Source organism: Scophthalmus maximus, chromosome 1 (assembly GCF_022379125.1).
Source record: "Scophthalmus maximus strain ysfricsl-2021 chromosome 1, ASM2237912v1, whole genome shotgun sequence".
NCBI classification, from domain to species: Eukaryota; Metazoa; Chordata; class Actinopteri; order Pleuronectiformes; family Scophthalmidae; genus Scophthalmus; species Scophthalmus maximus.
The window spans coordinates 12,628,170-12,651,846 of record NC_061515.1 but is presented as its reverse complement, the minus strand read 5'-3'; the positions used below and the strand labels follow the sequence as shown (position 1 = coordinate 12,651,846).

General features: G+C 43.6%; 1 protein-coding gene across 4 annotated transcripts in view; it reads right to left on the bottom strand.

The window, feature by feature from the left end:
* kcnn3 (potassium intermediate/small conductance calcium-activated channel, subfamily N, member 3) overlaps positions 1-15,644 on the bottom strand; it is a 44,131-nt gene extending 28,487 nt beyond the window's left edge. Inside the window, exons 1-4 of one of the 4 annotated variants that reach the window (XM_035629708.2) lie at positions 13,963-15,640; positions 13,467-13,841; positions 11,739-12,847; positions 2,121-2,216 (exon numbers count right to left, since the gene is read on the bottom strand). In XM_035629708.2, the coding sequence (XP_035485601.1) occupies positions 2,121-2,216; positions 11,739-12,821 (1,179 nt within the window). In that variant the 5' untranslated portion in view covers positions 12,822-12,847; positions 13,467-13,841; positions 13,963-15,640. Of the gene's footprint in view, positions 1-2,120; positions 2,217-11,738; positions 12,848-13,466 lie in introns of all 4 variants that reach the window. The other 3 variants (XM_035629712.2, XM_035629710.2, XM_035629711.2) reach the window with 3 other exon arrangements.
* Positions 15,645-23,677: the final 8,033 nt, after the last annotated feature.

Here is a 23,677-nt window from a genome sequence, read left to right as displayed (position 1 = left end):
TCGGGTGGTATTTGTTTAGTTTGGCCATCTCTCCTTTTTGCCACAGTAGCACCAGAATAATTGCTAAATTAAGGAAGGTTGGCAATGTTGCTAATAAGAAGTACTTCTCGAGCAAAAAGAAAACGCAGTTGCAACTTTTGGCTGTTTAGAATCTGTCTTACCATCTGATCGTAATGTTTCTGAACTTTTTTGGCGAGCACAATGTTATTGCTGTCGAGAAAAATGACGCCTAAAACAATGAAAGTCTGACTGATGCTCTAATAAAGCAGAATTATACTGTAAAGTGGTAAGCTGCTGTAGGGTATACTTGTGAATTATCACCATCTTCACTCAAGTTATGATCAAATCTGACTTTCAAGTGGAATCCCGACACCCCCAGCCTGTTGAGGTTCCTGCCCATACCTTCACAGCACCCTCCCTGAACTACTAACTTCTTTTAATCAAAAGGAATTATTTCTCAAAGAGATTAAAAGAAGACCATTTTATCTCTCTCTCTGTCGGCAGTGGTTTCCCTCAATCGGCAGCCACAGTGTGCGTGGGTGGACGACTCCATATGTGAATGTGACATCAAACTTGTGAGCGCAGACGAGGGCTCTTTTATCAATGAATGCATAACCACAAGAGCAAACACACCACATGCAGGTGCGCTACGTGTGCATACATACGAGTTACCTCCCTTGCTTTGTGCATCTTCATACACAGCAGCTGCCTCTTATGAAGTGATTACCAGTCGATCAGTGTCGTGTATGACACTGAATAAGAAACAGCCATCTAGTTATTGATCCAGAGACGGAGAGCCTGGACCTCAGAGCGGAATGTATCAGAATCCCCATCACAGACCCGCTGGAACTTTAATAGACATTTCCAGCAACATCCAAGCTCTGATGTAATTTAAGAAGAAAAAAAGAATCACAGCCCTAAACTAATATGTGGTGAGATGGATGAGTGTGGCTCCATGGTTTAGCTGGTGGGAGTAATAGCTGGTGTGGGGCACTCATTGGGCCTGATTTCCGCAAGGATCCCATAAATAGTCAATGTGCATCGATTGCAAATGGCTTCAGATGAAAACCCTGGCTAAATGACTGTGGTACCATTATATTAGTGAAATGACAAACAGCAAAACAGATATCGCGAAGCATGAAGGCATTCATGATTGATTGTTTCAGCCTTACAAGACGTTGGGTCTGTGTGTGTTTTTTTGTGTGCCGTGTGTGTGAGAGCGTTTGCATGTTTGTGTGTGTGTTCTCTGTGCATCTATCGAATTACAGGATTGTTATTGGCTGAGTGTGTATTCAACATTCGGAGTGTATCTGCTTGATGCAAAGCCATGCAGACTGTTTTGTCGATCCCACAAAGACTCTCATTAATGTCATTAATTGGCAGAAGCCGACGCACACCTGGGTCCCGTGGTCTATCTGCGGAGCCTGAGGGACAACAACATAATGTGTGCACCACAGACAGAGCTCAGTGAGTTTGCTTATCTGAAGGAAAACCACCCCGGAACAAAAAGCAAGAAAGGAATGGCTGCCATTTTGGGAAATGTGCTTTTCTTGCCGAGAGTGAAATGAGAAGCTTGATATCAATCCCGACTATATGGCCTTAATAAATGTGAAGCTACAGCCGGTAGCTGGTTGGCTTCGTTTAGCTTAGCCTGAAACGAGAGAGAACAGCTAGTCTGGCTCTGTCAGCTCCTACAAAGCTCACTTCTTATCATAACATAGTGGTTTCAAAGGGGATAATGTGAGGACCCATGTCTTGGCCTGGTGCATTGACTACCTCAAGTCTCAAAATAGTCCCACACGTAACTCACTGTTGTTTTTCTCACTTTAATTGTACTACTTTAACTGTTTGTATAGATTAACCAAACAAAAATGAATGCGATTTAGAGGCTCTGGTAGTCAGATTTTGTCACATTTAGACAGAGCAAATTTCATCTGTTTTCCTCTGCGTCCGGCTTCTAATCTAAGCCTTCCAGGTCTAACTTCCCATTTAAAGCACAGACATTAGAGTGGTATCGATCCCCGTCTCTGACTCCCAGCAAAGATAAGCTATCAAAGCGAGAAAAATGTCCAAAGCCCGTCTGTGCTTTCGTCTGTGTCTGTATGTATGTTTGTTTTTACCTGAACCTCCCGAGCATGGTAGGCTATGATGAGGCCCAGCAGTATGACTGTGGACAGGCTGATCAGACACTTCAGGGCCAGAGAATACATGGAGCTCTGCAGGGAGAAAAATCACACACGTACACACATCATTAAAAACATGCAGCACAATCATAATACACATTTCACCTTGCCATGGTGACTGGTTTAGTATCAATCTCAATGTCTTGATTGTCGAGATTCAAAGTCGGATCTGACTTCCAGATGTCACACAATGTCCCTCTGCTAAGATGGCATGGGAACAGTACCGACACTGCCTCAGCATAGACAATGAGACTCTTTTACAAAACACACTCAAAGGCTGAACAGAAGTAAAATAGTAGAATTCCACTCGTCAATATCCTTCTGCAGTCAAGCTGTAAATCCTCTACTTGTCTGGTTTCATAAGGTTTATAATCAATGCACTTGGGAGCTTCCGATCAATAGAAACTCATAGCACTTCAGTGGCTTCTTTAACCCTCTCACCTCAAACACAGAGCACGGCAACTCTTGCTGAACTTATCACACACATGCATGCACATGTGTGTGATAACACAAACACAAACACACACACACACACACACACACACACACACACACACACACACACACACACATATAAAAACACTTACATACAATGCCACATTTACACAACATAAAAAAAGCAAAGGAATATCAAAAGGAAGAAGTATATAAGATTTATTAAGGCCCGAGTTGCAAGGTTCAATGAACCTATTGTTTTTGTAGAGATTATTATTATGTCATGAAAATCTTTGGGAAGCTGGATCTGTAGTGATTGGGCTCGGGCATGGCCAGCTCCCCCAAATGCAGGCTCCAGTTTGGGTAAAGATACTTGGATGTTAATGAAATTTAATGGAATCATTGCTCTCCTCATTCTGGGCATAATAAATATTTACCAATGCCTAGGGGGTTATGTTTTCACCTCTGTCTCTTTGTTTGTTGGTTGGTTTGTTTGTCAGCAGGATTACGCAAAAAATACAGAACATATTTACCCGAAACTTAGTGGACAGATGGGACGGGGGCCAAGAAAGAACCTATTACATTTTGGCACACATCTGTACAAGGCGGCAGATCCAGGAATGTTTTCACTCTCTTTGACATTGCGAAATAGGGTGTTTAAAAAAAACAAAATTTTTACCAATTTCCCAGGGAATAATGCATGGATCAGGAATTTTAGGGAGTTGATATCTATTACTTTGTGCTATTGTCTTGCTCAGAAACTGAATTTTACCATGGGTTTCAGGTGCATTTTAATGTTGGGCAAAAGCTTGCCCAACCTATCAAATATTGAAAAAAAGACTTTGTTCGCAAATGCAGAAAAAAAGAAACTGATATTTTGACTTATTTTCTGAGCTTTAGAAATACAAAAATATGTATTCAGTGCTAGTTTCTAAAAGCCACATTGTCTTTATTGATTCATTTGTCAACATCAGCTCAAGGACTATGGTTTGAATTGCAGAATATAGATTGTATGGTTGTATGCCTCCACCAACCAGTCAAGTTGCTTCTTTTGCTGAGGTAAATATTTGTCATAATTCGTTTTTTCCAAAACATGTCAGAGTGACATAATTGTCACAAAACATCAACGTCTTATCCAAGGTGGATGTTTGTGCCAAATGTAATGAAGTTCCCTCAAGACGTTCCCTAATATATTGTGTTCACAAGAATGTAAGGTCACAGTGACTTTGACCTTTGCCCACCAAAATTTTAATGAGTTGATCCTTGAGTCCATCTAAACATTTGTCCCAAATGGGAAGACATTCCCCCAAGGTGTTCCTGACATATTCGTGTCTGCGAGAAAGGGATGGAGGTCTGGACAGATGGACAGTCTGAAAACATGACGCTTCTGGCTACGGCTGTTGCTGGCGCTTACGCATAAAAAGACCCAGAGTGCATTATTTTAATTTTCAGGATAACCAAGTTCACAAAGGAACACAATAGCATGGTGACCTCTTCAAGAAATGAGTTGAGCCACCGTAAGACTGCAGCATCTCAAATGAGATATTTCATCCATTTAGAAGGATGCTGTTAAGCATTCATCACCAACACTCTCTTGATCTAACTGGAATCTCAGCCTTTCGTTCATGACATCATTAAGTAAAATCTACATTGTACTTTGGGTCCATGAATTGATCTTGCCTCCTGGAATATAGAGTGTGTTTGTGTGTTATTGTGTCTATTTGGGGTCTCTGAAGATGCTTCATGGTCTTAATGTTATTAATTCAACATCATACAGGCAGTCTAGTTCGTTAATTCTCACCGGCGCATTCATCTGTTCAAGATGCAGATTTTATTAAAATCCTATCAAGACTGGATATGACACTGGCCGTCCTTTCTACCATTTATATAACGCACAGAAATGCACAAACGCACACAGACAGAATCACACAAGGAGAGCGTTAAATGAGCTTTGTTCATTTGTTCCTTATATCAGTGTGGCTATGGGCCACTGCACAACACCGGAAAAATACCATCTAGCTCCGGCATTCCACTGACTTCCTCTATCAGCGTGTCCAAAGCTCGAACTGTGTTTTGGTCTTTATTTGCTTGTGCTCGGTTTCCCTGTCTCGGTCTGTCTCTCCTCTGCCAACATCTCATTTGTAGTCGCTGAACCAAACTAGGTGCAATAGGAGGCAACCTTGTTGTGCTAATGAGAGAAATGTAGACTTGGGTTTTAGCAGTGAATCAGTTTAAATACACAGTCACACTGGAGAGCTGCAGTGAAATTTGCTCTGAATTTACCTCCTCTCGCTCACGCTACTCTCGCCTCTCACTGCGTTTACCACCAGCCGTCTCTTGGACGTTCAGTTTTTTCAGTTCTGCCCATCACATTGTCGAGAGCATTTTGTTTCTGCCTGTTTCCACTTCACTTACTCTACCTTTATAGCGGACGACTCGACTGTGACATGGATGTGTGTGTGTGTGTGTGTGTGTGTGTGTGTGTGTGTGCATGCTTGCCTTCTGTTCATTTCAATATTAATGCTTCCGCAACAGCAACAGCTGGAGCTGGAGGCGTTATGTTTTCAGATCGTCCATCCCACAATGGTAAACACAACACTTCAGGAATGTCGAGAGGGAATTTCTTCAAATTTGTTAAAAGGGTTCACTAGGAGTCAAGGATGAACTTTTGGTCGTCAAAGGTCAAGGTCACTGTGGCCACACAAAACACTGTTTCCGCCATATTGAATATGATATCTCAAGAACCTTTAGGACATCCCTTTAAATTTATCACAAAATATCACAATAATTGATATCACAAAATTTGAGTAATTGCTTCAAAGTTGGCTCAAATGTTTACTAGAACTCAAAGATGAACAAATTAGATCCATCGTAGAATGTGGAAAGCGACAGATCCCCTCAAGCAGCTTTCATTCAAAACCAATCCACTTTATGAACATGGGCAGGCAATGACATATACATCACATAGATCTATGTGACCACATGCACGTAGAAGAAACGATTGGGTTTAAATTAAACCTTCCGGCACGTCCAGTCCCATATAAGTGTCCCTGGGCAAGACTCTGAGCCCGAAAATGCCCCTACGCCTGTGCCGGCATCTAGTGAATGAGTCGCGAGACTGATAGACAATGTGCCATCTATAGAAGCGCTGGATAAATGTGTGTGAATGTGGGATTGACAACTGTAAACAAGCATAGCCATTTACCATTCACACATGTTATGTCGAAATGCTACTGTGAAAAAGGCTTATTGCTTGGAAGCACACTGTTTTTCATCAAGAACTACTGTAGCATGACAGCATGTAGCTCCCTCTAAAACCACACTTCAACAGTTTAGAGCAGAGCAGGCTATCTGCCTTTATGCCAAGCTCAGTTAACTGTCTAGTGTGCCCGAGAGATATGAGAGTGGTGTCATCATCTCAAAGTATATGTCACAAAATGTTAAACTATTCTTTAAAGAAAGCTGATGAATAATAATTAAATCTGTTTGACATTTGTTGCTCGTTTCCTATCTTATTTTGGTTCCAGACATCCAAATTAACAAGCAGTGAGTGAAGAGGGAGATATCAGACGTTTAACATAATGTGAGCTACAACGGAGCTGGTAGCCTGTGTACTGTAGCATGATTAATGTAAGTTGTAGAAGGTACAGCTTGTAGGAGACCGTCCCTGCCATATTTTCTTTATGTTTGCATGCGCTTGAGTTATGAGTGTGCAAGTGTGTTTCTTTTCCTTTTAGCTTTTAGTTTATTTTAATCCAGCTGTGTTTATCAATGCGCGCGCACGCACGCACGCACAGACACACAAAACCAGGTAGTATGTCATCTATTGACACAAATGACACAGTGCATGTCACTAAACAACACGTTACCATGATATTAATAAGTTGCTTATGACATGTGTTGGTAATAAACATGAATGTGTGTGTGTGTGTGTGTGTGTGTGTGTGTGTGTGCATTAATGTTTAAGTTAGCCTTCTGGGTCTCTCCATGTGAGAGCTCCGTCTTCTTGCAATCTCCAGGGAAACAGGCAGTAGACAGAGGAGCGAAGTCACCTTACTAGGACGGACACGGACACGGACACACACACACACACACACACACACACACACACACACACACACACACACACACACACACACACACACACACACACACACACACACACACACACACACACACACACACACACACACACAGACGCGCCCGCGCAATTAAATCCAAACAAAGGAAGATGTGAACACACACAATACCAGGTGCATCCACGGTACTAATATGACAAAGCTGAATACATAGGTGTGTATACACAGAGGAGACGACATGTACTGTACTCAGTGATGTCATCGTTTATGCTACCGTCGATGATGCAAGTTCTGACACACCTTTGTGTGACAACACACTCACACTTGCTGACAGGGGTCGTCTAGCCTTGTTGCCATATTTGTACCTGTTAGCAGAAAGACATGCGGGAACTACCGTCCCTTGGAAGCCTTCGATCTAAAAGATGAAGGGAGCGTGGGATGGGGTAGAGGAAAGAAGAGGAAGAGGAGGTGGAGGGGGAAGAGAGGAGAGGGAGAGCGCTGTAAAAGTGCTGAGATGGCAGACAGCTCCTCTAGAGAATATGGTGGCAGTTGGTGAGTTTAATTCCCTGATGATCCTTGTGTACTATCTGAACAGCAGCACACTGTAAGTGGCCTGGCAGGGAAAGGTCTGGAAAGGTCTCCCAGTAAATGTCTGTGAGAAATGTCATAGACAGGGGGTGAGGGCGGCGATGGAGAGGTTGAGATGGCAATGGCCCCTTTGGGGAAATGGTGACGTGTTTTAAACTCACCAGGGGAGGAACATAAACACTCCTCGTAGGTGAGAAGGAAGAAAGGAAAGAAGGAGAACAGGAAGTGAGGAGAGAATGAATGCGAACATTGCTGCTAATCTGTGAAATCATCAGTGCTGGTGATGAGCAACAGCCCGACTACTGTACATGCTACACCCATCTCTGTGTTGAGGTGTCGAGTGGTTCTATTGACAGTGTGGCAGGTGAAGTTGACAGCAGCTGTGCATTCCCTCAGAATAGCCATGTTCCATTGAGGGTCCAAGTGGGCCTGTGAAATGATCTATTGATCTGAGAGTAACAGGTCACATTCTAAGGTCCCACGTGTCCCAGGGCCTCAGTTATTCTCAGATAGAGATACATGTCTGACAGGGAATGCCCCCCTCCCCCTAACCTGTTCCTAATAAAATCAATAATAGAAGCTCATAAAATGTTATTTAAGAGGAACTGTCATCTTACTGCTGTTGCCATTTGAAGCGTCAAGGTCCTGGGTCAGTGTCAGTGAATGGGTGACGTGTGATCAGGAAGAGAGTCCACAGAACATGTTGAATTAAAATGCTGTGCAATGGTTACGACTAACAGTATCTCACCAACTCCTAAAACTTTTTCTCAAGAAGTTATGGTGGCAATTAGAAAAAGCCTCCGTTTTGCTTTACTGTTGAATGGCTTTCCTGTGAAATCTCACAATTCTGCCTGTGAGCAAATTAAATGATTTCACATTCATTAATTATTTCACCATCCAATATTCTCGTTGTACAACCTAAATTGGCTCTAAGACAGTGTGCTGTAAAACAGTGCACTGCCACTAGACTGCAGAATACACATGTGATATAAGAAGACAGTTTCTATGTGCAGCAAAAAAAATAACCCTCTGATCTCAGATGTGGCCTTAATCGCGGACTCTGTGTTTGTCTTCAACTTGACTGAGTTTGACTGGATAATTCCTGAATAGGGAGGCTATGATACAATTAATGGAATATCTCAGCTGTAGCCCCAGTATGTGCTGCTGACAGGGCACTGAAATCTGTTTCTGCACATGAATATACATATGCTTACTCACTATATCCACAGTCACGAACACAATGTCCTCCCCTGTTAACCTCTCTCTCTTTATCTCTGCTAAAACACACACACACACACGCACACACGCACATACGCACACGCACCATTCACCACAGTTCCATTCTTATTCTTCATTTCTATTTTTGGGAGCAACATAGGGCAGCTGGACCTGCTGACAAAAGTGCAGGAGCATTTGGTGGGTGCACACGCACACACACACAATTGCAGTAAACAGTGGCATTGGGTTTTCTAACCTACTGTACTGTCAAAGACATAAAGTCATATGAAGTGGTTAAAGTGATTTATATTTACATAAACATATATAAATGAATGCATATAATGTATATATTTTCGATAATGAAAGCTGATATGTGTGTCTCTCACATGTCTTCACAAGCTCTGCCACTCAAGGATGTCTGTCAATACACCGCACACACTACGGCACCTCTGAAAGTCAGCATCCATTTCAAAGCGCGTGTTTGTACGGCATGTGTCTGTGGGGGTGGACAGAGCATGGGTTGGTGAGTGATTATCTATAATCAATAGAGAAAAAAAATCATTAAAGGCTTCCCCCCTTAGACAGGTTTAAAGCACTGCATGAACCCTTCCACTTCTCTGCCTATCTCCCATCCACCTCCTTTTCTGTTTTCTCGTTCATCCTCAAGATCTCTGTCCATTTTTCCACAACAACCCGCGGGTCTTTTTCCACCTCAATTATCTAAGTGAGTGCCTGAACTGTATGATGGAACTCCTGTATCACCTGGAGTCAAACCAAATCTGCGACCATAAAAAAAAAGTAAAATATATAACTAAGCATTTGGTATTCAAAAATGAATTTTGACCAGGCTTTGCTGGGGCATAGCTAACTCTCTTGATTCAACCTCTCTTTAAACACATACAACCCTGAGAGAAGATATTTTACACACTCTTCTCCCTGAACTCTGACCTCCTGTTAACTAAATATCTTAATGAACAGAAATGAATCAATAAAGTGAGAGCAAACACAGTGGCTGCCCTGCTTACACTCACAGCTGTCCATCAATTCTTATTGATAGACAATGTGGTCTGATTTATGAAGACTCTATTGGTTGTAGCTTAATAACCTAAATCAGGCTTTTCATTATCGCCTTTCCCTTTTTTCTCTCTCCTTTAACAGCCTTTCATTTCTCGCCCAGCCGATTCTCTCTTCCGATCACACTCCCCCAGTTTGACGCCCACTGGAAGAGCAGAGGAGAAGAGGGAGAGAGAAAGTGAGGGGAAAAATGAAAGAGAGGGGAAAAAAAGAAAGCAGGCATGGAGTTGAATTAGAAAAGAGACAGACGGAGAAAGATTTGGCAGCCCCCTTCTGGGAGAAGAATAGGCCAACGGAAAAGAGGAAAAGAGACCAGGAAGGACAGAGGGAGAAATTCGGACCATGAATTTTCATTAATAAAAAGGGACTGCCTCTCAAACAGTGATTTTCACAAAGTAATGAGTGGGAGAAAGACAAAGGAGAAAGGGAGCCAAGACACAACCAGAGAAGCAGAACAGGCAGATTTTCTCTGGCACCAGACCAAGTATCAACTGGAGGCCACGGACTACAAACAGGCAGTTAGCGAAACAGAGAGGACATAGAGAGGAGAGACAGCGGGCCTATTCCACTACTACCTGTAAATCTGTGGACTCACAAGATTCCACATTCTCCTTCACATGATCAGTGATCAATAAATGAAAGGCAGCAAACGTGGAAGTACTGTTTCCACCTTAATAACTAGAGAAACACCCAGCCCTCTGTGAGAGGACACAAGTACCTCTAGATCAGGAAGGTGAGTAAAACATTCTCCCCTCACTGGGACCCTGTAGCGCGCGCACTCACGCACGCACGCACGCACGCACGCACACACACAACCAAAATAAACACAATAGCAGCCAGAGGCCGATTCAGCTTATTACACTCCCCATTACACAGACAAATGAGATCCTGGCCTCCTACTGATAATCTGCCCCCTATGTCCTCTGCATCCTTGCATGACATCACCCAAAGCAGCATCTGTCGAGCCTGGTCATTTCGGTATACAACCCTCTTAACGACATGGAGACGGTGCTGGTCGGACTGAGTCGGGTGAACCAATTATCAATTTGGTGATTAACTGGGGAAAGTTGATTGTAATCATCTGGCCACTGACCCGTCCGCAGTAGTCAAGTTTGGCCGTGTGACCTGTGTTAGCGGTGCAAACTATTTAATGTCCCTGGTAGGGCTGCAACTAACGATTGTTTTCATAATTGAATTTTCAAATTTTCTCAATTAATCGATTAGTTATTTGGTCAACAAATTGAAAAAATGTCGACCGTGTTTCCCAGATCCCAAGATGATGTTATGTTTTGTCCACACACCAAAGATATTCAGTTTACTGTCTCAGAGGAGCAAAGAAACCAGAAAATATTCACAATTAAGAAGCTGAAATCAGAGAATTTGAACTTTTTTCCCCATAAAAACTATTTGAACCGATTCATCGATTATCAAAATAGTTGGCGATTAATTTAGTAATCAATTACTAATCGATTAATCGATTAACTGTTGCAGCTGTAGTCCCTGGTTTGAGTCTGGCTAGCGTCCTCTTCTTTCTTTAACACCTGCCAGCCTCGGTTACTATATGACTGTACTTGCTACAATGAAGCCTAAAGAATTTTTTTTTTAATTAACCAAAGTTAGACTGAGATTCCTGCTAAGCACCATTGCAGTGTACGACAGCCGGCTATGACTTTTTGGGACACTTTGATGTAATGGAGCAATGTTACAGTAGAACTCCATCCACTTACTCCTCCACGTGGCTGGAGGCCTCCAACCTCGGGAAGTTTCAAAAGCAGAATAGTGGGAAAGAAATGAAGAAGCCCAAACAGAGATAACCTGACTTTAGCTCCTAGCATGGGTCAAGTACTGGATCCTACATTTCCCATTATGCAACTTGATAATGTTTTTAATTAGACCCTCCCTGCCCGGTAAATGTCAATGTGCTTAAAACATCACACCCCCATTTTGTTACGCAGGATTTCCTTTATAAATCTGTAGCCTTCCAACCCAAGCCAAGATAAGATGTCATCATCAGTGTGACGTCATAGTGGTTTTCTCCTTCAGAGCCACAGAACAAGTGATACTGTTCTCCAGGCTAAGTAGCACTAACTAAGGCTAGTAAAGTGATCTTTATGTGTAAATCAGTGGTGTCCCTGTTAGTGTCACTGGTCCGTCCCCTCACCTTTGTGTACACGCCCCACGACAGCTCCGTCTCAATCACCATGACTACGATTCCAAACATTCCGAAGATGAGGGCATAGTCACTCAGCCGCTTCCTCTTCTCGAATAATGCCCTGCGATGGCCCAGTTTATAGCCAATGTTTTGGTTCTTCCTTTTTGAGGCCTTGGAGGTGCTGCCCCGAGCCCCGGTGCCCACAGCCCCGGCCGCTCCTTGCCTGCTGCCCCTCCCCGGATGCGCCCGCCTGCTTTCTACCAGCGCATGGTTCTGGTGGTAGATGGACATCTGGTTGGATGTGGAGTCAGTGATGTCATACCCTCCTCCGAGGTACGGCGAGTCTTCTTTGGATGAAATCACAATCTCCGGGGGGCTCTGGATTGGGGGTTGATTGGTAGAGGACTGAGCCACCAAGGAGGTGGGAGGGGCCTCTCGCTGCCGGTCATGCCCTCCAGCGGCCGTTGCCCCGGCAACAGCGGAAACGCCACCCTCTTTGGTTTCACTGCTGCTGTCTGATTCGATGAGGTTTCTGCGGGAGGCGCTGAGGCGGCTCAGGGGCTTCATGACCCCGCCCGTGTACTTGCAGGAGCTCATGGCGATCTCTGTGAAGGGGTTACTGTCCCTACGGTGAACCAGAGGGCTAGCTTGTCTGTGTTTGCAGCCCCTCTCCCTGTCCCTGTCACGCTCCCTGTCCCGTTCCATGGAGGGCGAGTGGGAGGAGTAAAAGAGGGCGTTGTAGACCGGGGAGTTGTCCCCGCTCAGGCTGTGCTGTGAGCCCAAGCACGAAGACAACGGTGTGCTGGTGGGATGCAGGGCGTTGGGGATGGAAGTGGGCAGCGGCTGGGCTCCAGAGGAGGACATGGGTAACTTAGGGAGCGATGTTGGAGGTAAGTTGGGCGTGGCAGGGGATGGGGTGCTGCCATTAAGACGGTCGAGGCTCGATCCGCCCATGTGGTTGGAGTGGTTTGAGCCTGGCTGGTTGCCAGTGGTGGAGGGATGGGAAATAATGCCCAGGGGAAAGAGGAAGCGCTGGTCCTCATCCTCACTCCCTCCTAGTAGAGCCAAGCTCAGAGAGGGGGGAGGCTCCATGGTCACGCCTGTGGCCACGCACCTGTCTACAGGAAAAAAAACACAAAACAGAGAAGTGTAAAGAAAGACACACGAGAAAAATGATTTCAAATCACATCCTATTTATCATGATGGTAGTAATGAAGACAGGACAGACAGGGAGAGGGAGGAGTGCGGGAGCATCGTGATGGATTATGGTTAGTGAAAACAAATGAGCGGAGAGACTGAACTCCAAAAACTGAAGACGTGTGACAGAGAGGGGCAGCCGACTGAAGAAAAGTGGTCGTAATTGGGGGAATATGTTATTCCTTGAGTCACACTCGAGTCGGCTGCCCAGTCAGCCTCTCCCGGCGCTCTCTGTTTCCCAGTGTCCTCTCCTCCCCTCGCATCCCACAGTGCTTCCAGCAATCTATGCCATATAAAATGTCCTCTGTGTTCCAGTGTTGTTAGCCTGGAGAATGGTGCCAATCCTCCGGCTTTTACAACATGGGAATGAGATCAGGCTCAGGGACAAAATGATAATCACACCACCATCAGTCCAATCTGACGGCAAGGGGGAGCGCTGTGACTTGTTAACCACAAGTTGGACGCATTTTGATTGATCCAAAACAATAACCTACTTTCAGTATGATATAACCCCCCCACCGTGTCTGTTTCTTTACCTACCTCCTACCTCTTCTCTCTCAGTCCCTGTCCCCCAGGTTAGGGTGTGTTGGATCACTGGCTGGATGAAGATAGACCCCCGCACTTCTTCTTTTTCATGTTGTCACGGCCATCCCATCATCGTGTTCGCCGCCGTTCATTCGTCTCTCCACAGGTCCTCGCTCGTCCGCTCGAAATTGCGCGTCGCTCCCTCACAGATGTCGTCTCCGTCTCCTCGCTGCTCGCTCGCTCAGGCGCTGTGAGCAGTTTGCTCCTCTCTCTCTGCCGTCAGTGATCTGTGGACGGTGCCCATGTCGATGCTGTCGGTGACAATCGACGCGAGGTGGAGAGGAGTAATCCACGGTGACTGGATTAAAAATCGGTCAACCTGTGGCTGCACTGTCAACAAAAAAAAGAAAGAAAAGTGCAGCCACGTGAACGAAGGGGAAAAAATGAATGATAATATTTTTTTAAAAATCCAAACAGAAATAAAGCAATGCAGGACGTCAAGTGACAGCACCGAAGTCTCTGATTTGATGTGTGACTCCGCCGTCTCCCCGGATGCGTCTCCCACTCTCTCCTCCAACTTCTCTCCCTCTTCTCCCCGCCTCCAGTCGGCCCGCGCGTTCCCATTGGACGGAATCAGGAGGCGAAACGAGCGCCGAGAACAGGTGCTGAAGGTTCGTTACAGTCAGCCGCCAAACAACCGTCGACTGTATTGTGCCCGGGTCGGGCTGACGGTGTTTATTGTGGTGCCAGGAAGTACGTATGCATTTGTCGCTGCTGTCTGTGTATGGCCATTATATATATGTATATATATGTTGTGTTTGTTCGCGTGTGGCACCTGTTACGCGCGCCAAAGGACGCTGGAGCAGGCGACCCCAAGATTCGTTTTCCAAGGTTGATCATTTCTTCATCTTCTTTTCAATAAAACAAAGCTATTATATACAAAGAAAATTAATGTTAAAAAGCAACAACAACAGCAACATATGGAGAGGAGGTGGGCGTGGAGGCAGAAAAAGCAAGTCGGAGCGGCGCGGTGCGTCTCTGTGCGCCTCGAGCTCGGCACGTGACGGGGAAAGACCTTTTCCATTTCCTTGGTGTGCGAGCTGCTGGATAGAATTGTCCTTACAGAGATAATCAGAGTTGTATTGAATTGTGTGTGAATAATTAATGCCTTGAAAAAACAAATCATGTCGCGGGAATTTCCTGATGGTTGGTCTACAGCAGATGGATGTAGCCGCAGGTTTTTTTTCTTGCTGGGGAGTCTCTGATTTCATTGTTAGCAGGCTCCATACAGCATAATCCTGCTTAATTACACTATTCCACCTGGCCTAATCGGTTTAATATTATGGTTTTTTGTGTGCATAATGTGCTCCCTTAATCGGATGAGTGTAGACGCTCTGTGGGAGCGGATTAGACGTTTCCTCATACAGGTCAGCCTATCCTGCGATTATGCAACCTGACAGATATCAATAAAGCAAATCATATCATGTGGAGGATGAGACCGGGCCAAACACCAGCCGTAGATATGCCAACGCCTCACTCACACAGGCAATGTGGAAAGACGATAGACACCTTGTCCTACATCATGCTTTAATCAATTATTTGTGTGTGTGTGTGGGTTTTTGTTGTATCTTGCCTAAATCTGACAGCAGATTATTACATCCGGCCCTTCCTCACAAGGAACAAATAAACACAGTAATGTGTTGTTTGTGCCCCTGGGCGGATTCGTGATGGGTCAGTGATGGAGAGTAGCTGCTTCAACAAGCAGTCATTTTTTTTCCAAAAAGGCCCAGGGAATGGTCAGAGGTCATGTCTGCATCATCACAGGTCAAAACCCTGACTGCATGGGAACAATAGCGTTAAAACATGTATTACCTGCATTTATTTGAATTAAGTGATTTAGGGTTGAGGTCAGATTTGCTGTTTTGTTTAATGTAATGGGAAAATTTAGTTGATGACTATTGCTATGGACCCCAAATGATTTGTTTATTTGTCAGTCAACAGTCTATAAACTGCATTTATTTTGATCACCAATTAGCTGTCTATGTTACATTCCAAAAAAACAAGGATTTTCTGGTTCAGGCTTTAAAATTGCGATGATGTGCTATTTTCTGTGTTTGAGTTTGGGCAGGGGTGCCAAAAACTCAAGTAAAAGTGCTGTAACAAGGTCAAAATAAGTTCTCAGGCATATAAAGTTGTCATCAATATAACTACTTGAATTTGTGTACAAATAAAACATTGGCTCACTTATTTCCCCACATATTTAACTTAGCGAGTAGTAGTCGTTTTGAAGAATCATATAGAGTGCGTATTATATATGGTACAAAACCAAACATGACACAGTTACTTCTCCACCAGTTCGGTATCAACACGGCTCTCTACAGTACTGACCTCAGACCAGCGTTCATAACTGGAGCTCGTCAATCTGAGTCATGAGTAGCTGCAAGATGAGGACAAAGCATCACAGCAGACCTGGGATCAGCAGACCATCAGCCTAATAATGGAAAGTGTAAAAAACAAAACAAAACAGAAAGCAGTATAAAATTAGTAAAATAAATATTTTTCATACACAAAAGTATGTTACTTCAACAAGTTCAATTTACTCATAAAGTTACTTAATGTAAAGGAGTAAATGCAATTTGTTATTACACTGTATAAGAGTCATTAAAAGGCATCTCAATTGCCCTTAGGAAATTCTTTTGGACTATTTTGTGCCATTTTACTAAATCTCTGATTAATTGATTATTGGAGAAAATAATCAGAACAATCCATAACATAGATTATCAGTTACAGCAAAGGGAGAAAGAGTTTTGAGAAGCACAAAACATTACAGTGAAGCATGGTAAATAGAAACAGTGCTTCCAGGGGCCCAGGGTGACTGTCAGAAAATACGAATGGTGGCAGGCCACGCCGTTTATCTTTCACAAATCTTAATATTATGGACAGAGGTTAGAGGGTGGCAGAGTAATATGGAGAGGGTAGTGACAGAGAGGAGGAATGACTGGCCCCTTTGAATGGAAAGGTTAGTCCATAGTCCTGCCCTGCAGCATACATCAGACGTGTGGTGTGAGAAATGTGTGAACGAGAACGTGAATAATAGAATACAATGTCCGCTGCTCAGTGTTTTGGATGAGTGGTTGTCGAAAACCCCAATCCTAACCCTACCCCCCATTATAAGCAGGTATAAAGCCTCGTTAGTGGTGAAATACAAAGAGGAATAATAGAGTGGGATGGCAGTTGCTATGCCAACGCCGTATAGTATACAGATGAGTTCTTGCTCAGCCTGATCTATCTCTCTTTCTTGTCTCCCCCTGAGTTTAAAGCCACATAAAAGCTTGACTACAGGAAATTATACTGTGTAAATCACATGAAACATCTAAGAGATACAACAGGCGGGTGGGTGGGAGAGAAAATACAGGGAGAAAGTAATGTTCATACGCTGGGGGAAAAAACAAGATAAAATGGGAGGATTTCGACAAGGAGGCTCAGGAGTGAAAGAAGAGAGGTATGGATTGGACTAGTCTGAAAGGACAAAAGACCCTCTCACTCTACACACACACACACACACATTAATGCATTTTCTATTCTATATTTTTCTAATGTCAAATAGTGTTCACTGTGGTTGTACCGAACTGGTGGAGCTGGTTAATGATGAAACAAAGTCTGACAGTTGCAGTGAGCCAACTTATTCAGTAATGTCTGCTGATCAGAGATATTCATCTAAAGTTGCTGTCATCAGCTGCCATAAGCGACTGGTCAGACCAGGTAAAGCTGTAACTCCAAAAGCCCCAGAGGGTGTTTGCATCAGGGTTTTATTTCAGATGATTTACGCTCTTCATTTGTGAGAGGAAACATAAATATTTCAACTCAAAATTTAAATACTTAAACAGCCTCCCCTTAAGGTAAACCAGTAATAAAACACGACTGATACAACTAATAGAAGTATCAAAGTATAAGTTCTGCATTGAAAATGTATGAATGTATGAGCAGCAATATATACACAAAAGTATCAAAGCTCATTATACAGAATAATCTCACAACCGTGTAATACTAGAATATATACTGTATTTATTCTGGACTGAATCAGTATTATTGATGCATCAACAACAACAAAATCAGTTTCTAATAAACTGATAATAAGTTTTGTGTGTAAAATGTTGAACGAAAAGAACTTGATATATATACATATATATATATATATATTTAAGTAACTTCAGCTGTCAGACGTGTTTGGTGGAGCAGAAAGGACAATATTTGGCCCTGAACTGTAGAGTGGAAGTATAAAGTGGCTTCAAGTAAAGAACAATGTGAAAAGTGTTGAATGATGTGCTGAATGACGGAGCTGCACTCTGACTGAGCTCCAAGGTCGCTCCACGAAAGGGAGGAAAGGGAAATGGAGATGCTGAAGATTTTTCGGTCTCTCTCCCCGAGACACACACCTTTTGTCCAGGTTTATGATACAAGTCAGAGAACTGATGAGTTGGTGCATCGCACAGCTACATGGCTATTCTTAATAGACCGCTGGGCCGGCCCCACTCTATCAGACTCACTTAAACCATTGCCCTGCACTGGCTCCAGTGTATCCCAGTGGCTCAGATTGCATTAAGGGCCTCAAAGCTGTGTGGATAAACCCGCAGCCTAAAACTGGCCGCTGTATGCAGATGGATCTCTGCACTGCAAACAGCACTCTGATCTGACTGCCTGACATGGACTAATCAAATACAGAACAGGAGAATACAGGGAGGGGGGAGCCTGCAGAGCGCTGTGGGTAATGCGTCCGCTCTCCTCTTTAAGTGGTGAGAACGCAGCGCAGAACATCTCGCCTCCAAACAACTGTGCCTTGTTATTGAAAGGACTGACACACAACACAGCTTGATTAGACTAACACTGTCGGAAATTGTTTCAATCACCAAAGACACTCGCCGCTTCACGTCGGGTTTTCATATAAAACGAGTTATAAAAAATAATAGAGCATCATCTCCCCTGACCGGAGAGAGCCAGCCGGTTAATAAGTAGTGTGCTGCTCTCAAGTGTGTGCGGCTTTCATGTTACCAACATTTGGAAGCGTTGGAAGAGTTCAGAGGCAAACCGCAGATTCACAGTGTCAGCACGACGGCAAAGTGTGTGCTGCGACGCTGATGTGTCGGACGTGTGTGTTTGTGTCAGCTGTCTGCTGACTACAGAACACTACAGTCAGCAGACCTGTGACACTGTCGGATTTCCCAGCTCATACACCCTTTTCCTGTAACTTCAACATTCAGGGCCATTTTTTTGTAATCTCCCGGAAACTTCAAGGGCAACTTTAACATTTCAACTCACATCCCGGATGATGACTCTGGCCGGTGCTCCATCAACATCCCTTCTCTGAGACAGTTGGCTTCTCTTGGTCCAGCTCTCCTGGAACAGCCTCTCCCACGACATCAATTCCGATGTGCTGACGTTTGTGTAACAGTGGTTTGATATGCTATCCTGCTGCTTCCCCAGATTATTTTGCTCGAGTTACAAAAAGAGCAACTTGGTAAATTTGGTAAACATGCATGGCTTTATCATTGATTTTTCAGCTGTCTGCTGACACACTTCTCCTTCTCCTGTTACCTTTACCTTCAGGGCCTGTTTTTCTTCCTCTCAAGTACTTTTTGGTTATTCTTTATTAGTTCACATTAGATGAGAAGAGAGATGATAAGAGAGAAGACATGGGGGGGGGGGGTGTTGAAAGATATACAATAAAGCTCCCTCGACACAAGTTACGGTTCATGCTTCAGGCCTTACATCCCCTCTTTAATCTCCGATTGGTCAACTGTTCCTTCAGCCGGCAGAAACATCCATTAATGAGCACAACACCAGGTCTATTTGAATCCCTCAACAATATGAGATGCACATGCAGGCAGGATGTCAGGTATCTGCAATGCTGCTTTTATCCCTCATGTGCTTCCTACCACCAATCAGCTGCATAGACCTGCTGTTGTTCTCCTCCTCTCTTCTGTCAATGGTGTTGATGGTGACAGATGTTGTTTCTTTTTCTACTGTCCTTTATGTACTTTTTAGCCAAATGTCCTCCATTTCTGTTGATTTCTTCTGACTTGAAGACTGCGCTCCAGGAAGGGAACCCTTTGTTTTTGTTGCGGATTTTATTTCCCAGCCCTGAGGAAAAAAAGGAAGAATATTTAGTTTACATGTTTTAAAACAACACTTTATCTTGTAACGGGACAGTGCAACTGTGTTTTTGGGCATTCAACGGTTGTGCGTGACATGAAAAATTAAATATATGAAATGAAATGTAGGGAACAAGACAGTGTGACAACTATATTGATCCGTGTCCTCGTAGTTCTGAGAAGCAGTGTCATATTTAGGCCACTTTGAATGCTCAGGTAGCAGGGAGTCAAGTCCTTAAGCCTTTTGACAAAAGGAATGCTATAGTGTATGCCACGTGTCTGCCTTGATTGAAGAGGCAATTGACTTGCGAGTGTGTGCAGCTGTCTGTCTTCTAATTTTTAGAGGTGTTGAAGGAGTTCAGACGCTAACTACATTGGGGTACAGTTTCAAAGTGTCAGCGTGATGTTAAAGTTTGTGCAGGCTTGGATGGCTGCATTCTCCCTGAGTCAGCTGTCTCCTATCGCTCAGCTCTGAAACACTGGCCATCTCCTGACAGACGTTTTCTGACTACTATACTGTACACGTGTACAATAACCACAATTGTATTTCGCTGCCCAAATTAAGAAGCACAGAACAAACACCTTAAATGTTAAATGTCAGTATGATTCAAGGGAAATCAAAAATAACTAGTTAAAAGGGGCATCATAACATAAAAAGGAAAAACAAAACTATATTTGAATATATAAGAGATAAAAGTAGATTATGTCCTCCAAGCGGTCACATAAAAACAATCCGGCTCCTCAGCACTTGTATCGATATATATTTTGGAGCATGAACTCCATAAAGACTGAATGAAATAAATTAAATCTATTCTTCATCGCCAATATTCTGTAGTTCCCACACAAGAACTCATTGTACGGTTCTCACCTGACAAACAAGAGGCAAACAAAACAGAGCTTGAAATTCTTGATTTTGGAAAACACAGGCTGATGAAACAGTCTCTGCTAAAGTTTTACAGGCTTACTCACCTGTTCTGGAGCTTCCAGCTGAATTGCCAACTCCTGTCCACACAGATGAGATTGCTCGGTTACCATGGAAATGTAGATGATCGATCTTTCAGTAATTCTGACCTTAAGCTGAGATTGTTTCGTCAATTTCAGTAAGGTCTTTTTATTTTGCTATATTGCCGCAGTAAACTGTCTGCTCCTTAATCTCTTGTAACACTCTACAAGAGATTAAGGAAGGTTGCTGCCTTTTCTATTCTGGAAGGACAATGTGAAAACCGTGAAAACACAAACTATATACATTCCCAATATTTCAAAAATCTTTGAATGGCTGTTCTCCAACTGAATGAGTGTTTTATAAAGTGACTCATGCCTCCTTGTATTGGTGTATTTCTGCCTTAGGTTGTCGTCATCAGACAGAATATCAGCATCATATTTCATGCCGATCAGTCAAGGGGTTGTTTAAATATTTCACTGGATAACAGAACAGTTTGACCTGCTGGTAGTGCCACATGTAAAATCACTTGATCACTGAAGTCGTCATCCTTTGAGCAACATGGATATTAGAACCAAATTACACTGCAATCTATCCCACCATTGAGATATTTGAGTACAAGTAAAAAAAATTGAACTTGTCATCCTTGGAGTCTTCCTGTGTCATTCGTAAATCATTGAAAATAAATGTTTACATATTTCGGTCTCCGGCAAGGTGCTTAACTCAACAACTGCCAGACTGACAGACATTGTTCTGTTTGTAACATTCAACCTGGATTTGCATTTATCAATTGTGACACCATTGTAAAGCATTAAGCAGTCATTGCTCTAGAAAGCCCACATCCATTTATACAAAAGGCCAAGAGGCTTTTCAAGTTTCACAGGCGATAACAATTGATGACGTCCATAGTTTACCTGCTACAGCAACATACATGTGTTGTCACGGACCAAGCAGGCTAAGAGGAAACAGGAGTGTTTGGTCACAAGATGCAAAAACAATATAAACCAACAATCTAACAGCTAGGCCTATAAAACAGATCAACAAAATATTACCATACTAAAAATACCAAGTAAATGAATACAGCATTAACTGAACAAACAGACCTCCCACAATAACATATGATGGGAATATATACAGTATACTGGTTTAGCCCAATCAGCTGATTCCATCACTTTAGTTCCTCAGCACTCAGCCAAATCTTTTGAGGAAACCTGGACGAGGAGTCAGAGAAACAAAGGATTAATGCAACAGAATAAGACAAATATATATTGCAAAGAAATAAAGTTTTGTGAACTACAGTGCAGTAAAATGGCAGTGCAACTGCGCAATTTTTATATTCCAGTCTTTTTGGACTGAAAGCTGGTGTCGGTAGGATTTGCAAAAATACATTTTTTCCATATTTGCTGAAACTGTCGCTATATGCTGGTAGTAATATAAGGGACAGAACGTCTGTGACAGACTCTGGGTCATTCACCTCCCTCTGCTGCCTTTAGCGCCATTTGCCAGAATCCACCGCGCCCGAGCAAAAATGTCCAATCACAGCCAGGGGGCGTCTCTCCGCTCCGTCAGTCATCCGGGTACGAGCGGCGCAGCGCTGCAGAAGCTGTGCACAGTGTCGCTCGCTCGGTTGCGACCAAGCTCACGTCTTCACGACAAAGAGCTCGCAGCAGAAGCGGAGTTAGTGTGAAAACACAGTGGCAGAGAAGCGCCAAGCATCGAAAAAACTGCATGACAAAGACCAAGAGCAAAAACGAGCTAAAAAGAAGGAAGCAGATTGAGCAGATGTAAACATCGGAGCGGCTCCACAGAAGCAACGACACGTGTGTCGTTGTCTGTGCTCTCGCGGCCAAATGCTCCCCCATCATACTGTTTAGTTAGCTTCACTATTTATCACCAACGTAGCATCCCGTGCTATGCTGAATGCTATGTATGTGTCGATATTACCAGCTGAGTCACGTTCACTGAATTTGCGAATGCGTGATACATTTGTGAGGAGGAATTGATTCAAAAAGTATACTGATTAAAAAAATGAATCTTCCCATTGTTGTACATTTATGCAATGAGAAACCAATCACTTTCAAAATAAACTTTATGGCAAAGCAAATACTGAGGTTGCATAAATATTAAAATATAACGTTGAAATACAAAAATGAAATGGTCAAAATATATATTGCACAGCATTTACATATAGCTCAGTCTGAAGCTTAACCATCTTGGGATGAAACCAGCTCACGCTGCAGGGACCAACTGGCTGATGATGAAGATCATCTGTGTCTTCGGCTCCCAGGTCCTCGGGTGTGGGGAAGACACGCCGACCTCTGCCCCGTCTCCCATGGCCGCTGCCCGGTGCGCGACTCCCTCTTCTCCTCGCTCGACTGCTCGAAGCAGCCGTGTTCACTTCCTCATCGGAGTCCAGTGTACCAGTCTCAAATCTCTAATAATGTTATAAAATATAGATAAAAGCGTCAGTCATCTTGCAAAAGCAACAAATGATGTATGTGAAGATAAAGCTGTTAATTTACAGGCCTACCATGTAACACTGTAGTAGCTAACGTGCTAGCTAACGCTAGGTACGTAAATAAGCTAATATAAACTGATTTACGGTCAACTACGTTCAAAAACCCTGACGATGTTGTTTTCCCAAAAAGTCGCAGGTGATAACGTGAGGCAACGGTAACTAAAACACGTCTTATAGTCTATCAGTGTGGACAGTAGTCCGTGTTAGCTTCAGGTTAGCGTCATGTCACGTACCTTGCCTGGCTCCGGTTGCCATGGTAGCGTGCACGGGCACGGAGGGCTGGGAGGAGCTGTGGAGGAGGAACTGAAGAGCAGCGGAGGCAGCAGGAGTCGTTGGATTTTGAATTCTGAGACTATGTCCACACTTCTCTCAATCCTACCGACAGCAGCTTGAACTGAAAATACCATCCATTACCCTCAGAGTAGCATACTGGTCCTGGTTTCCCTCTTTACCTGGCTGATGCTTCAAGGGTCCGAGGTTCCCTCCTGTCACACCTTTTGATTCCCAATATACATCTGTAATTGACTCCACAGGCTCCCACGTTTTTTTCTTCTTCTTCACGTTAGGCTCCAAGCCATTCCTCTCCCCGTTGAACCTACATATATTCCCTTCTTCCCCT